Source organism: Cyprinodon tularosa, unplaced genomic scaffold (genome assembly GCF_016077235.1).
Source record: "Cyprinodon tularosa strain WSP-4 unplaced genomic scaffold, ASM1607723v1 ctg531, whole genome shotgun sequence".
In the NCBI taxonomy this organism is placed as follows: Eukaryota; Metazoa; Chordata; class Actinopteri; order Cyprinodontiformes; family Cyprinodontidae; genus Cyprinodon; species Cyprinodon tularosa.
This window is the reverse complement of record NW_024039265.1, coordinates 311,597-327,328: the sequence shown is the minus strand read 5'-3', so window position 1 is coordinate 327,328 and position 15,732 is coordinate 311,597. Positions and strand designations below refer to the sequence as shown.

The 15,732-nt window shown below is 37.7% G+C and overlaps 1 protein-coding gene across 1 annotated transcript in view; it reads left to right on the top strand.

The window, feature by feature from the left end:
- The window catches only part of LOC119796023 (dynein heavy chain 9, axonemal-like), a 236,756-nt gene that overhangs the window by 73,025 nt on the left and 147,999 nt on the right, over window positions 1-15,732 (top strand). The window contains exons 35-39 of the mRNA XM_038304321.1: window positions 9,273-9,430; window positions 9,551-9,689; window positions 12,372-12,659; window positions 15,096-15,306; window positions 15,402-15,529. Of these exons, the coding sequence (XP_038160249.1) occupies window positions 9,273-9,430; window positions 9,551-9,689; window positions 12,372-12,659; window positions 15,096-15,306; window positions 15,402-15,529 (924 nt within the window). The remainder of the gene's footprint in view (window positions 1-9,272; window positions 9,431-9,550; window positions 9,690-12,371; window positions 12,660-15,095; window positions 15,307-15,401; window positions 15,530-15,732) is intronic.

Sequence of the window (15,732 nt, the reverse complement as noted above, 5' to 3'; positions counted from 1 at the left end):
TTAAAGGCCGATTTTTCCTAATCACATTAATTCAATCTGACTTAGTGTGAGTCTGTAAGACTAATGAGCAAACATCTTATTCTCTAGATGGAAGGTAAATAAATACCTTGAAATGCTCACTTCCCATTACACCTGCTGATAGGAGGTTTAAAAAAGCGTTTACTCAGGGGGGGCTGAACAGAAGCACACTCCATGCTTTTAGATATTTATTTGGAAAATTTAACACAGCTAATGTTAGAAGGGGTTTTATTTTGTTAAACACAAAATGCCACAAATGACTTGTATAATATAAATTCTTAGCCAGAGTGCTTTTCTGGATGACCTCCAGTTCCTGGCATTTTGATAATGGGATGTTATCAAATCAGCCATATTCTGCGTTTCAGCTGAAGTTGGCATCTCTGCTATCTTGTATCAATCAGATGGTCCTTGTGCCTTAATGATGTTCTCTGGTGTTATCAAATCCTGTGCGCAGTTACCTTTGACACTATCTCTAAATATGCGGAGCACTGTCATAGTAAACACTACAATTGATAGCAATGTTGATTGTGATTATAATGATAGTGGAAATAATGGAGATAGCTTCCTGAAGCATTGTTATTCACTGCCAGACCCAACCTTACTTCTTTACCCTTCTCTTCATCTCTCTTAAGCAGAGATGAAAGTCAAGCAGTCTTTCTCCATAAGCCGGGGAAGTCCACGGTACTTAGAGAATTCTAAAGTGCCAGAAGAATGAATGGGTGTTGCAAGGTGCAATAAATAATAAATCACGTCGGCTGAGACGTGGAAGAGCAGACCTTGAGAACAGAGCAGCATCAAATTCCTGCTGTGACAGCTGGAGGCCCACTCCAGCACTTAGCCTTCCTCAGTGGAGCCAACACAAAGCCATTTCTCCTCTGCAAGCACACACCTAATCCATCGTCTGAAAACGGGGGCGGTGAGCATCACACAGGGCCACAGTCAGCTGCTGCTCAGGATAACTGGAACAGGTGGTGGGGCCGCTTTGACATCAAACCAACGCAGCAAACAGAAGGTAGCCAGACATAACTGCATAAAGATAAATGGAAGGGGTTCTGCCTCTTTAACAATCTACACTTCCGCAGATTGCTAATAGTGACTTAGAATGTAACCAAGTAGTCATAACATTGAGATGGTGGGATGTATTAGGCAGAAAGATAACATTTTCAGTCAACGAAGCAGCAAATAAGCCAGTGAAAGGGGTTTGGGAAGCTTGATAAGGGTTAAACAGTGATGGCTTTTATACTTAGTTAAAGCATCTCCTAACCACTGCTTATGTAAAAAGAGTTCAGATGCAGTTCATAGAAGGTAAATTATCAATGCACTGGAAAATATGACTGATCCAACAGATGAGCCACTGTAGCATTAAATGCTGGTAAAATTTTACAAGGCAAAACAATCTAATGGATATGTAGCTACATAAAGAAGGTTGGGCATTCACACTTATCCTAGTCAACTGCTAAAAGTGCAGCAGTGAGAATATGAGTGTAGACCATTGAGCAATAAAGGAACATAATTTGTTCATGTAGATCACCTTCTCATTTTCACTAGATGGACAGGTGTGTCGCCCAGAGAGCTTACGGCACAATATGCACTAGTGAAGACAAAAAGCAGGCAGAGGCGGTGTAATGATTTTGGGCTGTGTCTAAATGTCCGCCCTTATCACCATATAGGGCAGTAAATAGTAGTAACGCTATTTTTAATGAGTGTCTTGAGTGGATAAAAAAGTAGTGGACTCGAAATATTCCACAGTGCACCTTGAAAAGTAGAGTGCAACCATGGTAACTACTGTAGATGTGCAAATAAATCGAGGAATGCCTTGCGTGGAGAGCTCTCCTCGCAAAGCATAATGGGATTTGCTGTCACAGTGGACCGCTGTTGCTACCCAATAGTGGCGACCAATACCAATGTTGGCGCAGCCAGCGTCCAGTGGAAGCGGATTTACGTGACCAACAGCCAGTAAAAAGTGGTGATCATCTTGCTGAACGGTCAGTTAACTAAGTTCACTATAAAGTCCACTATATATTCCCCGCTCTATATAGTGATGGAGGGATTTAGGGGTTAGGGCGGACGTTCAAACACAGCCTTGGACAATGTTCTTGTTGCAAACCATGGTGCCGCTGCCCACCCGGATGTCTTCCAGCATTTTAATGGACTCGCCCACAAAACAAAATGCATTTTGGGGTGAAAGACATTGAGTCTGAAGTGTTGCGTTTCCCTGATGATGACCCTAACCAGATCTATCTGCCAGCTTATAGGACCTACTGCAAAGAGTCTGCTAACCTCTTGTTAGGATAATTAACATTGACGATGTGTGAGTTTATTACACCTTAATATGACCTGCCTGTTGCATGTCAGAACTCATGTTTTTACCAGTAGTTTATCTTATTAGGCCAGTTCCTTAGTCTGGCTATATACAGTTATAATACTAATTCTGTATGTGGCAAAGATTTGGGAATGAAATGAGAGCGGTGTCCTTCAGCTAAGAACAAAGTGTAATATTTTGATAAGGCTGGAGCCATGGATGATGTAATGATGAGATGATGTGGCAGACTGAAGTAAAAAAATGCCTCTCTACATGTTTGTCAGGGCGGGCTGGTAAGCAGGTGCCTTCTGTAACCCTAAGCAGCTTCAATTCAATTCAGTTTATTTCTATAGTGCCAATTCACAACACGTCATCTCAAGGAACTTTACAGTTCACTAGATCATACAGTCAAATTGATTCAAAGTTTTCTATCTAAGGAAAACCAGTTGATTGCATCAACTCATTGACTCGGATGCAATCCCTCACACTAAGCATGCTTGTAGCGACAGTGGAGAGGAAAAACTCCCTTTTAACGAGAAGAAACCTCCAGCACAACCAGGCTCAGTGTGAGCGGCCAACTGTGATTCAAGGAGATAGAAGCAGGGATACAAAAGGCAACTGTAAAAGGCGGCCCGGTCCAGGAAACACACAGCCAAGCAGACGAGCTCCAAGCCAGCTCACATGGCAGGGAAAGAAGAGAGCACATCTAGCCAGTCACAGTCAGAGAAACAGGACTACACTGGAAAACAGGCCGATCTCAAACATCTAACTTCTGTGATCTGAGTAAGATTACAATTTCTATCAAAATCTGTTGCCATCTCTCATGGTTATTTATTACATATACGTTATAACGTGTTATTTAAAGGGAAAGAGAGAAAGTTTTAAGATATAGACACAGAGAGCTTTACTTGTAACACTCTTGATGCCAAGGTTAAGAGTATACCTTTGAGTTGATAAATTCACAGGTCAGGGATGTATTTCTGGCTAGAAAAGAGGGCACAACGCACCATTATGAAGCATTAAGGTCAAAGAACTTAAAACTGAAGTTCACACACTCGAGTCTGTTCAACTTTTTGACAATGTTTTTCTTTTTGTATTTTCGTTTTTTTTACCTCTGTAGGATTCCTGCCCTGTCATTCTAAAACAATGTCTAAAAACACAAACGTTTTGCTTGTGTGTGGGTGTTCTCACATGTGTGTACAGTGTGGCGCAGCTGTCCTGTTTGTTGTAGCCCCCTCCTGCCTCTCTCTCTCTGCAGTGTTGGTGTGACTGAACGATCTGTTGTCGACTACTCATCCATGCAGAGATGTTCCTTCTCTTTCCAGCTGTCGACTCGCTATGCTCTTTAACCCGTCGCATGTTAAATTCATAAGCAGGGATTCACAGTTTTAGGCCAGAACACCGAGAAAGTTCACCCTGATAAGTCATTTAGTCATGATGTAGATGCACTGAGAGCCTTGGGAGCTCATCCATCCAGTAAACCCTGCTTGATTGCTTCCTCATATTCATGATAAAATTTAGTCCATTTATAAAAAGAAGGTGCATGCAGCATAACAGTTAGACAGGCTGTCACAAACGGACTGTGGGGAATACTGATATTAATGTAATGCTAATAAGTGGGAACTGAGAGTTTTGGTTTGCTGCGTTTAAATAGTATTTTATTTCAGTCAGGATGTGAGCTGCTTCCATACTAAATTAGTATTACCAGATAGGTTATATATATATATTCATTATATAAATTGCTTTCATTGCAAATATTCCTGACAAATGTTTAATTTCCCACGGTGATTTTTGCTCAAGGTTGTGGCTCCTCCTCATCTTTTGCAGATGTTGTTGAGAGCCTTAAATCCAGGATCAGATTGAAGGTGTTAACTAAGAGGGCTGAGGGGCAATCTATTATTACGGCTGGTTTAGCTGAATGAAAGTGGAAATGCAACACTTTCAATGCTTCCCAAAAGTAATAAGCTTCTACTGAAACCTTTTTATAAAAATGTCTTTTAGTAGGATTTTATGTAATAATACAGCACAGTAATGTGTACAGTGCTTTATTATCAAGAGTCAAAAGGAATTCCTATATATATATATATATCTCCTCCTACTATTTGATTACTGTACTCATTTATTTAGCCCCAGAACTGGTTTCAACACCTGTCAGTTTTCATCCACTCCTCAATGAACATTGTTCCCCTTTGGCTCGCCTTCTTTTTTGTCCATCCGGAAGACAAATTTACCTTTTCAATGTTTTTTTTTTGTTTGTTTTGTTGTTTTTGATTTTTTGATTGATTATATATTATACTTGGTCAAAAACTGTTAAATATTATTAGGTTTAGGACTTTGACTTGACTTGGATTTCAGGGCTAATACTTGGAGCTTGACTGGGAAGTCTAAAGAACTCCTTTAATAATGACATTTGGGAACCATTACTAGCAGGTTTAAAGAAACACATGCAATACCATCAGTGGTGTCAAAAGTACATGGGTTTGTTACTTAAGTAGAAGTATAGATACTGCAGTTTAAAAACACTCTGGTAAAAGTATGAACTTGACCTTGTCCTTTAGCTAACCAATGATTGTTTGCGTTATATGACTCATCAATTACACTAGTTTTCACTAGATGTGGATGGCGCCAATGATCTGCATTGGATGGCGCACATAACGTGAAATAAATATTTAAAAACAGTAAACCAGGGGTAACCAATTAAAAATCAGCGGGGTCCAAATGAAGAAAATCATCAACCAGTAAAGGTCCGGAGACATTTTTATTGAAATAAAATGAGGTGTTTATGCATTCATGTTATACATTGAATTTTTTTAAGAGAAAAATACAAAAAAAAAAATAGAAATTTTTTCCATTTTAAAATCTAGTTTTTTTTTGAAGTAGAGAACAACAATCAAAGATTTCCTGATTCACATATTTTTTAAAACACCTGAACTGACCGGTTTTTTTTTTTTTTTTTTTTTTTTTAGGCTTAATGAGAGCAGTGGGCTTTATTCTGCCTTGCAAGGCTTATAAACCCGGGTTTGAATGGAGACTAAGCCATTCTAAAGCACATATCAAGGTCGTCATTTTGAGCCTGGATCCATATTTATTTTTCATTCTGTTAATGGTGGAGAATCCTGCTTCACAGCAGCAGGTTAAGCCAAACATACTCAAAATGTTCAGGCTCCGCTCCGGTCTGGTCAGGTCAAGATTCGTTATTTATTCGTTACAATCAATTTTTGTCTTAGTTTAACAGAATAATTTCAGTAAATAGTTTCAGAATTTTCAGAAAAACTTACAGAAAGTCAGTTTAAAGCCTGTTTTGTGGTAATATGACAAAGCACCGTATAAGAGTCCTCAGCATATCTCATAAAGTAGTCAATTACCACAAAGCAACTTTGAAAGTAACTTGTAGGTGACCAGGAAAAGGGAACCATAAACGTATCCCTATTATTATTATTTTATCAACAAACCCATAGTAGCAGCCTTTGGTCTCTGGAATTGTCTGATATGTTTTCCTGCAATATATGCAAGTAAAACTCCTTAGTCCCTCCCATGTTTACGAGCTTCCCTACTACACGACGAGCTGATCAGTGCTTACAAAAACCAAGGAGTTAATATTGATCACTAAAGGAGCCACACTAGACTAGAATAAGCCAAGGGGCAGAGCTGCCTCTGCTCCCTTAACAGCAGGAGTTTTCTCACTGAATGTGATGACATGCTGCAAACGTTTAATCACAGTTTGTAGCTAGTGGTGATGCTTTATGTTACTGTGTTCGGAGTCTTCATCTCATGGATAAAAAATAGCAAATAGCTGGAAAAGGTAGTAAAAAAATCCAGTTTGGTTCTCTGCAGGAAACAGGAAACTGCAAAATGAGTCCAGTTAGAGACACATTGAGTAAGCTGGAATTGATCTGCACAGCCCCCTGGGTAGATAGAGGAACAGCATTGCTATAAAATTCCTTCACTTTTAAAACAGCAGTGTTTTCCATCTCCACCTCAGTATATCCCTCAGGATTTTGAAAAAGTATTTACTCCCTTGCAGATGTCTTCTGTTTTCAGTGGGTAATTTCTCAGATCATCAGATTTATTTGCTAGTTACAGTAAATAAATATTTTATTGAAAGGAAAAACCTTATACTGCATATGAAATATAATTACCTGCCTTACTGAATCATGTATACATATTTTTGGTAAAATTTTATTGTTATTTAAAAGTTTATCACAAAAAGGCAAAATACATGAAAGCTTTCCATACAGTTTAGATAGAATCTATTGTGTAAGTGGGACACACTTAAAGCGGTTTCAATAATGTCTGTCATATAGAACTGAATATTACAAGACAAATTAGGCTAAAGATAGCTGAAAAATTGGCACATCTTGTCCAAAGCTCAATAAATCAAAAAGCAGATAGTTAACAAGGTCATTGAGATTCATCAGCCAACCTCAGTGAGAGTCATTATCCACAAAAAGAGAAATCCTGGAATAATGAGGGGTTAAGACAGCATTGGCAACTCATTCTGGATATCACTCCTAAAATAACATCTAATACAATGAATACCTAACTTACCTCAGTGATGGTCAAGGTTTCAAATATATCATTGGATGGGTAAAAATTAGTGTTGACCCAATTTAATGTCTCACATTTGCCAAAAAAATGTATCCTTATTATCTCAGAGACTTCTGGGAAATATTATGCGGACTGGCGAGACAAATGTTACTTTGTTGAAGGTTCTGGGTCCATTTAAACTAAGAAAACTTTTAAAAAGGGCCTTATACTTACAGTGAAAAACACAACAGGGGTAAACTAGTGTTTATCCTGTTTTGCTTGTTCTGATTGCCAACCATGGATTTCCCATCAAAGGGGTTCAAAAAAAGTGTCCTGCAATCGTCAGCTTATCAGTGGAAGCTACTTTTCAACATATGACCAGATTTTTTGGATAGATTTTTGCATTTAAAAATATCTATATTTCTGATATTAAAAATTGTTTGACTTTCTGATGGATCTTGCTACATTTCTCCAGTGAGCTGCCACCTAATTCACAGTCATCCGCTTGCAGGTGGGGCTGATCAGTTTTACATATAAAACATAAGAAAGACTTCCCTGCACACACTCACCATCTCATCTTGCAACAGTAAATGTAGTGAGGACCATTTGTTGACTCTCATTGACTTCCATAAATTTTCTGTCATTTTCAGCCCTTAACCCTAAAAATAAAACTAAACATAACCATTAGAAATAAAAATAGAGAATCCCTTTATTGTCCTGCAATGGGGAAATTGTGGCATTACAGCAGAAGTGCTCACACAAATGTGGACCTTAAAAAGTGTACAAAAATAACAGAATAAGTGACAGATAAAAAAAAAAAAAATATATATATATATATATATATATATATATATATATATATATATACAGTATATATATATATATATAAAAGAACAAATAAATACTGTACAGTGTTTTTGCAAATATAAATACTGTGTATATGAAGAAAAGCTGTGGAATTTTACCATTACCCGTGAATACCTCACCGGCCTTGAACCCACCCATTACCAATATAGGTCATGAGGTCCAGCCAAAATTGTCAGGTTGGGTGGTGATGGATTCACCAATCCCATAGAGCAAAAAACTGTATCGGTGCATGTGTCGTTTCAAGAAAGTCATGTGACGGATACAGGAGTTGTTTCTAAAAGACTGATTCACTAAACTGTCTTTAAAATTGTATCTGTCAAGATGATGATTCTGTTAAAAAAAAAAGTATCTCATCTTTTGCGGTTTATCATTAAAATGATCAAGAAGTTTGGAGCAGCCTAAAAGAAATAAGAACGTTTCAGCCGTTACGTTTTTATTTTAATTTTATCGTTGGGTCATAGTTTTCCGCTCAGTTATCACTCAACTTATCTGAATTAAAGGTAATTTCAAATTGACTCTTAGTTTATTTACTGTTTTTAGTTTACTTATTATTTTAAAATTATGATTTAAAAACCTAGTCCACAAGCATCCTCATCTACATTTTCCTAAATTTTCACGTTACCATATGTTTACATTATTTATTGGCTGCATCTAAAAATATCAAAGGTATTTTCAGTTTAAACATAGATATGAAATAACATAATATAACCTACAATAACATCAATTATATCAGTGAACTTGGTCATCAAATCCATTCGATTTAGTCTGTAAAATAAGCTGCCTGTAGTGTCTTTAAAGGTCCAGCAGGTGTCAGTATTCTGTGAGACAGTATCAAAGCAGTATCAATACGGTTTCTTGCAGATTTAATTATCCAAAAACGTAAATCCTCAGAATCCACAAAAATACAGAAAATAATAAAAAACTCACTTGAATGGGAAGAAAATGACGACAAACCAGCAACAGTGGCTAAGTAGGAGGTGTATATATGGGAGAGAGAAACGAAGACCAGGCTAATCAGCAGATTGGGAGCAGGTGTGAACAAAGGAGTCTAGAAGGGAGCTAGTGAAAAGGAGACTGACACACGAGTTCAATAGAGAACAAACAAGAAATACCTAAGAACTCAAATACAATCAAAAATAACTAGAATAACACAAAATGGGAATAAAACCAATGAAAACTCAAAGATAAAACTTAAAAAGAACCAAACCGAGACAAAAATGCCCTCAGTTTGTTAAAAATGTCCTCACTCCAATTGCTAAAAACTGGAAATGGTCCTCATTCTTATTCTAAAACAGGAGCACACACGCATAAAAAAACCACATCCTCTCACAACTTAAGTCAACTACAACATTTAGTAATACCTGGATTGGTATGTGAAATCTCAGGTAGACAAACCTTACCCAGAGAATGTCCAGGTTAAATTTTAACAACAAAAAAAACCTCAAAAATCACCTCTTTTTTTATATTTTTCCATCTCACCTGAAATATTACAAATGGTATCGATGGAAGTTTTTGAACATGAAAAAATACTTAACTTTGCTCTTTTCATTGTATCCAGGTTAAAAGCATCCAAGATGCCATCCGTTATAAGAAGCAACGCTTTAACTTCATGGGAGAGGAGGTCAATCTTTGTCCTTCTGTGGGGATCTTCATCACCATGAATCCTGGTTACGCTGGAAGAACAGAGCTTCCGGAGAACCTTAAAGCTCTTTTCCGGTAAGTCTAAGCAAAACCTAGTTTCCCCTGGTTGTCTATGGATGAACATTTTTATATTCATAGATGTTGAAATATAACTGAGAAGCTTAAAAAGGTTTCTCTTTTCACATGTCTTAACAGGCCTTGTGCCATGGTGGTGCCAGACTTTGAGCTCATCTGTGAAATTATGTTGGTGGCTGAAGGCTTTGTCAACGCCCGGATCCTGGCCAGGAAGTTTATTACCCTCTACACTCTGTGCAAAGAGCTGCTGTCCAAGCAGGTAGTACCTTATCCTTTAAGACGGTGGTTTTCAACAGGGGGTCCGCGACCCCTAGGGGGTCCACAGAGGTACTGCATGTGGGTCGCAAAAGTTTTGATTGATTAGACTTTTTTTTTATATATTCCCCATGCAATTTTTTTTCCACTAATTGAAATGTCTTTAAATACACATTAACTTGAATTTATTGGTGTCTTTCAGTCATCAATGCCACATTCAGCGACACACAGGAGCTCTTTCAATCTGGGCACCATTTCATTCACAACACCTGTCCCACCAACCAGGAATAATAATCAGAAATACTTTAATAATTCCAGGGAGAACTTACTTTCATTAAATCTGTAATAGAGTGACTATAGGACCAGTTTTATATAACACAATTTCATACAATATATATAAAATTAGGGGGTCCCTGCTCCATCTCGCCATCAGTTTTTGGGGTCCTTGGCCTGGAAAATGTTGAAGATCCCAGCGGGTTTGGTTGGAAATATTTCGGTACCTTTTTCACCTTAAAGCTTAAAACTCAACACAGCTGTTGATTTTGGAAGGAAACCCTGTAAAAGAGCAATGACTCTGATGCAAAACATAACCTCCATCATCAATACCACATATATCACTTCTACTAATATTGTAGATTTACATGAGTAAGTAGCTCCTGCAGCTGTTCTTACATTTTTCTGCCTAGCCCTAACTTCAGCATTGGAATGGAAAGTACCTGGTTCAAAAAAATGTGGGTAAACCTTGTAATTCCAAATTAGTAAATATTCTACAGTCTTACATATTTAACCATGTTATATGTTCTTTTATAAGAGCTGGGAGCTCAATATCCATGATTACTTTTATGGCTGCTTCTGCTTAGCCACTCATCAGGCCTATTTAACGGTGGACCCTGGATTTAGTTTTTCCCATCAATCTTATTTAAATTAGCGTCAAAGAAAAAATAGGTCATGCTTGGTTAGCCTGTTTTATTTTTATTTAGTCCTAATTCTGCTTTCACTACTACTTTCCTGAAACAGACGTTTTTTCTTTTTATCTTTAATTTTTCAATCATATTTCCAAGTTGTTCTGGCAGAAGGCAAAGTTGTCCTTCATGTGACCTTTCAGCAAAGTTTATGTTTGTATGCAGGATAGAAGTACACTGGAAAAAATCGAAATCTAAATAAGTAATTTTTTCTTAAAATAAATGCAATTTTAAGGAGGTAAAAGAGTATTTTTGCCATTGGAACAAGAAAATCTACACTTAAAATAAGAAAACACAATTGCATTATCTTATTTCAACTGCATATTATCGAATTATCTTATTTTAAGTGCAAAAATACTCATTCCATTGGCAAACTATCTCAATTACCTACTCAAAATAAGGATAAATACACTTAATTTAAGAAATTTTTACTTATTTCTAGATCTTTTTCCAGTGTAACGGAACTAAGTTCAACGATATTTCCTCTGTAAACTCTATATAATACCACATCTACTTATCCTGCTAACTAGCAAAAATAAATTGTAAACAATACGAAAAAAAGTATCAGTTGAAATCTCCCCAGTTTGTTTCAAGATGCTTCAATTCAATATAACAATGTAGGATTTTAACAATCTGTTTTTTTTATATATATATATTTCTAATATATTTACTGATTAGTATACAGTATTCCATTTTTTATGTTTTCTACGAGGAAGAAAAAGGAGGGTAACAAGCTGAGCAGGGTACTGTAAGCTACCAACTATAGTTAAAGATATTAGATAGTTAAAATACAAGGGTTGGTGCTGCTTTAGTTTACATTCCACATATGTCTGTGCTTATTTCCAAAACCCTCTTGAAACAGCCAAATGTGACTTTCTTGCAAGCAAGGAAAGCCTTTTAACCTTCCTGCAGCTCACTAGTAGTGCACAGAAACAGGCGGGGGGAGTACTGCATTACATCATACTCTGATTATGCTCACTTGTTCTTTCTCAAAGGTAGAAACAGAATTTTAATAGCCTTTAACTGAAGAATGAATTAATTTTACCCAATTATTTTTTATAATTTAAAGTATATTAAGCTGTTAACTGGCCACACTAAAAATTCTGTAGAATTGTCTGAAAGACGTATAAAATAGATCAGCTGTGGCTCTTTAACCCTTTGGATGAGGCTGGAAGTTTGGAGGCACCACAAACGTCCCACGGATGCAAAGTGGTAGTTAATGTGCAGCACTTGGCACAAACCAATACTCAGTGGAAGCCACTCTTCTTAAAATCTCTCCAATGTAATTTTGAAGTTTGGATCTGTCACTGCATGAGTCATGTGATCCATAGCCTAATTTTACGGCACCCTGAGCTGTCTTTAAACACAAGAGTTAACTAAGCTAAAACTTGTATTTAGGCATCAACACAGGTATGAGACTTAACTTGATTTAACTCATTTTGGCTCTCTGATGTAGGATTTTAATTTGGCCTTATCCTTACACATAACTTCATTACTTCTCAATCTGCTGGTCTAAATGTCTCTCCTATCAGATTTTATAAAAGTTCAGTGTTGCAGGTGGCCTTCACGGGTGCTTAACCTGTAAGTTAAAGGTCAAGCGACCCTTGAATAAAAATTATAAAGTTTTGTATTAAAACATTTGTTTATCTTGATGCAAGGCACCAATCCACACATGCATCTGATTTCTCCTCGTAAACTTTTTTTTTTTCTGACTCTCCCTTCAGGATCACTATGACTGGGGCCTCCGAGCCATCAAGTCAGTGTTAGTGGTGGCTGGCTCTTTGAAAAGAGGAGACCCTGGGCGAGCTGAGGACCAAGTACTCATGCGAGCTCTGAGAGATTTTAACATTCCAAAGATCGTGACCGAGGACATGCCTGTTTTCATGGGCCTGATAGGAGACCTTTTTCCGTCTCTGGAAGTCCCAAGAAAGAGAGACCTAGACTTTGAAAAGCATGTAAAGCAGTCGCTTCTGGACCTGAAGTTGCAACCTGAGGAGAATTTCATTCTCAAGGTATGTACTTGAAACGGACATCAAGCTATATGCTGCAGGTGATTTCTTTTTAATTACAAGGAACTTCGACACTGAATCATATATAAAAGAAAATGTAATTAGATACTGTCTAAAATCTACAGAGTTGCCAAATGTAAGTTTCATCTTTAATAATTTTGACAGATATTACGGTTGCAGTGCTTTCATTTTGATTTATCCCGGCTCTCTCCAAAAGCCATTTTCCTCATGTCATAATGTTCCAGTGAGAAATACACATTAGTGTCAAACAAGACTGCAGCATCTGGATGAATTGGGCAAATATTGCAGAAAGCTGGTTGTTAGCGGCAGCGAGAGTTCAGGTGCCGGAGCTGACGACCTAATTTTAGTCATTATGTCACACGGGAAGCCAAATACACACACAAGCACCGGATCAGGCTATGTGTCAGAGACAGGACTACGCCAGACCAAGGGAAATAAGTGCAATTTGCCTCAGGTGAAACAGACACAGGAATCACGCAATAACACTCTATCAATGGAGGCTGGTGCTGCAACACGCCACTTAACCCTGACTCTGTGAGAGACAACATAGAAATAAACAGAGAGGAGGAGAAAATGAGTGAGGGAGGAAGTAGAGGATACGAGAGAAAATGGCAGACCGTTCAATACAAAACAAGCTTCCACCCTCAGAGCTTGAACTTTTCCCATCTTTGCTCGAATGCCCAACCTTTTGATTTCAGTCGAATCAGGAGAGAGCCAATGTCTTTAGCATTAGCCTGGTCTAGCATCAGGCTTCCTCAGATCAAAGCGCTAATCAGGCCAGGCCTTTGGGTTCGGGTTGAATGGAGGTGGAGTAGGAACCAGCTCGATGGTATTGATCGTTGTAGGCTATCTGTAGTTTTGAGGAAACTAAAAAAAAAATCTTTTCTCCTTTAGTTATTATGAATCTCCTGAAAATTAACTTTATCCTTGTTGGATGGGTGGTATTTTAGCTTAAAAAAACATTTTATTTTATTTTATTCTAGGAATCATTATATAATTGTATTAAACCACAGAATGTTGTTTGCCATCTAACTGACCTTACTGTAGATTGGCATATTTCTTTATTGATTTTTGCATGTAAGAAAAAGGGGAAAAGGGTCTTATTTTTGTTTCAACTGGCTTTTGAATGGAATTTCTATGAGAGGTGGAATTTCATTCAAGCAATAGGAAAACTAATATTGAGTTCCATATGTTTGGTGTCACCATCTTTGTATAGATCAGGCATGTCTAAGTTCAGTCCTTTAGGGCCGCTGTGCAGCAGTTTTTACAGTAGATGTGTCCGTGCTTCAGCACAGCTGATTCCCAGTAAAAGATTTGCTAAACTGCAACCATCAGAATCGGCTTTGCTGTAGCATTGAAACCCTGCTGGACGGCGGCCCTCAAGGATTGACTTTGGACATACCTGCTATAGTTGATTATTCCATGTCAGAAGATGAGTTCCCTTAAACAAAGATAATAATACTGGGATTTGCTGCAGGACAAGCCACAAAGTCATTATCTTCTCCTGAGTAAATGTTCTCCCAGCTTTTGTAACTGGCCCATCAATATGTGGTAGACTGCTTGCCCAAGCTGATAGTCTTTTTATTTCTCTCACATCTCGTGACAAGTTCTGACAACTTTTAGGGACAAGTATGGTGGGTTGTCTGGTTGCCTTCCATCTGTGTTGAACCAGTGTTGCACAGGTTCCTTCATTCGGATAAAGATGCAATAGACCACACCTTTTTAAAGGAACAATGACATAAAAAAGGCATTTAAAAACTTTCCATCTGATGTCAAATGAGTATTAAAAATCCTATTTAACCATTATAGAATTATACCTACTGTTGACCCTGCCTCATCCATCTACATAGCATTATCTGACTATTACACTTAATGTCAACTTGATTTTTACTATTCCATATTGATGTAAATAAACTGCATCCTTAACATATTTTTCTGACACTTCACTTATTGTCATTGAGTTTTATTGTATGAAATCTTGTAAGATTTTGGATAAGTCTTCCTTGTAAGTTTGTGTAATTAGCTCTTAGTCTTATAGCACATGTTAAATATAGTGTCTACACTAGTTATTGTAAGTTAAATATATCCAAGTTTATTATGTTAATACAGCAGGCCTAATTCAGTCAACTCCCTGTCAATGAGCGACTTTCCGGTACCACATGAATGGCACATTAATTATACAGTAATGTGAGTTTTGACATTTGATGTTTTTAGAAGTCCCCTGTTGTCAATTATTCTGCTTCATATACAAAAGTCTTTGTGCTGCACCTGACTGTGGCATTTTGCTAATTTATTATGCATGAAATGAGGAGATTAAGTAGAATGAACATCACTGTCTTAATGAAGCACTGGATTATTGTGGAAAATTATTCCTGGTAATAGGCATTCATCTTAATCCCTTCTCTGCCTGTATGTAAGGTAGTACAGCTCGAGGAACTGCTGGCGGTACGCCACTCTGTGTTTGTGATTGGCAATGCCGGCACGGGGAAGAGCCAGGTGATGAGATCGCTCCAGCGGACCTATCAGAACATGAAGCGGCGGCCCGTGTGGGCAGACCTCAATCCAAAGGCCGTGACCAATGATGAGCTCTTTGGGATCATCAACCCAGCAACCAGAGAGTGGAAAGACGGTGATTACTGCGTCCTTCAGAACAAGGATTTGATTAACACAAAGTGTTTAATGACGTGCCTCGAATAGCCTGCATCTGAACTCCTCTTCTCACAGGGCTCTTCTCCAGTATAATGCGTGAACTGGCCAACATTAGTCACAATGGGCCTAAGTGGATTGTTCTGGATGGAGACATTGATCCAATGTGGATTGAGTCACTCAACACAGTTATGGATGACAACAAGGTGTGAGAAACTACTGTGTGTTTTTAAAGGCTGAATTCTCTGCTTTGTACTGACACAACATTAGTCCTTACCTGTGAAAATGTGTGCTGATCACTGAAAGTATAATGTATTTTTTTTTATAAGTGACAAGTATATCACTAGACAGTGTTTATGTAATGCTTTAATAATACGAGCAGGTGACATATGATTTAATCAATTTATTT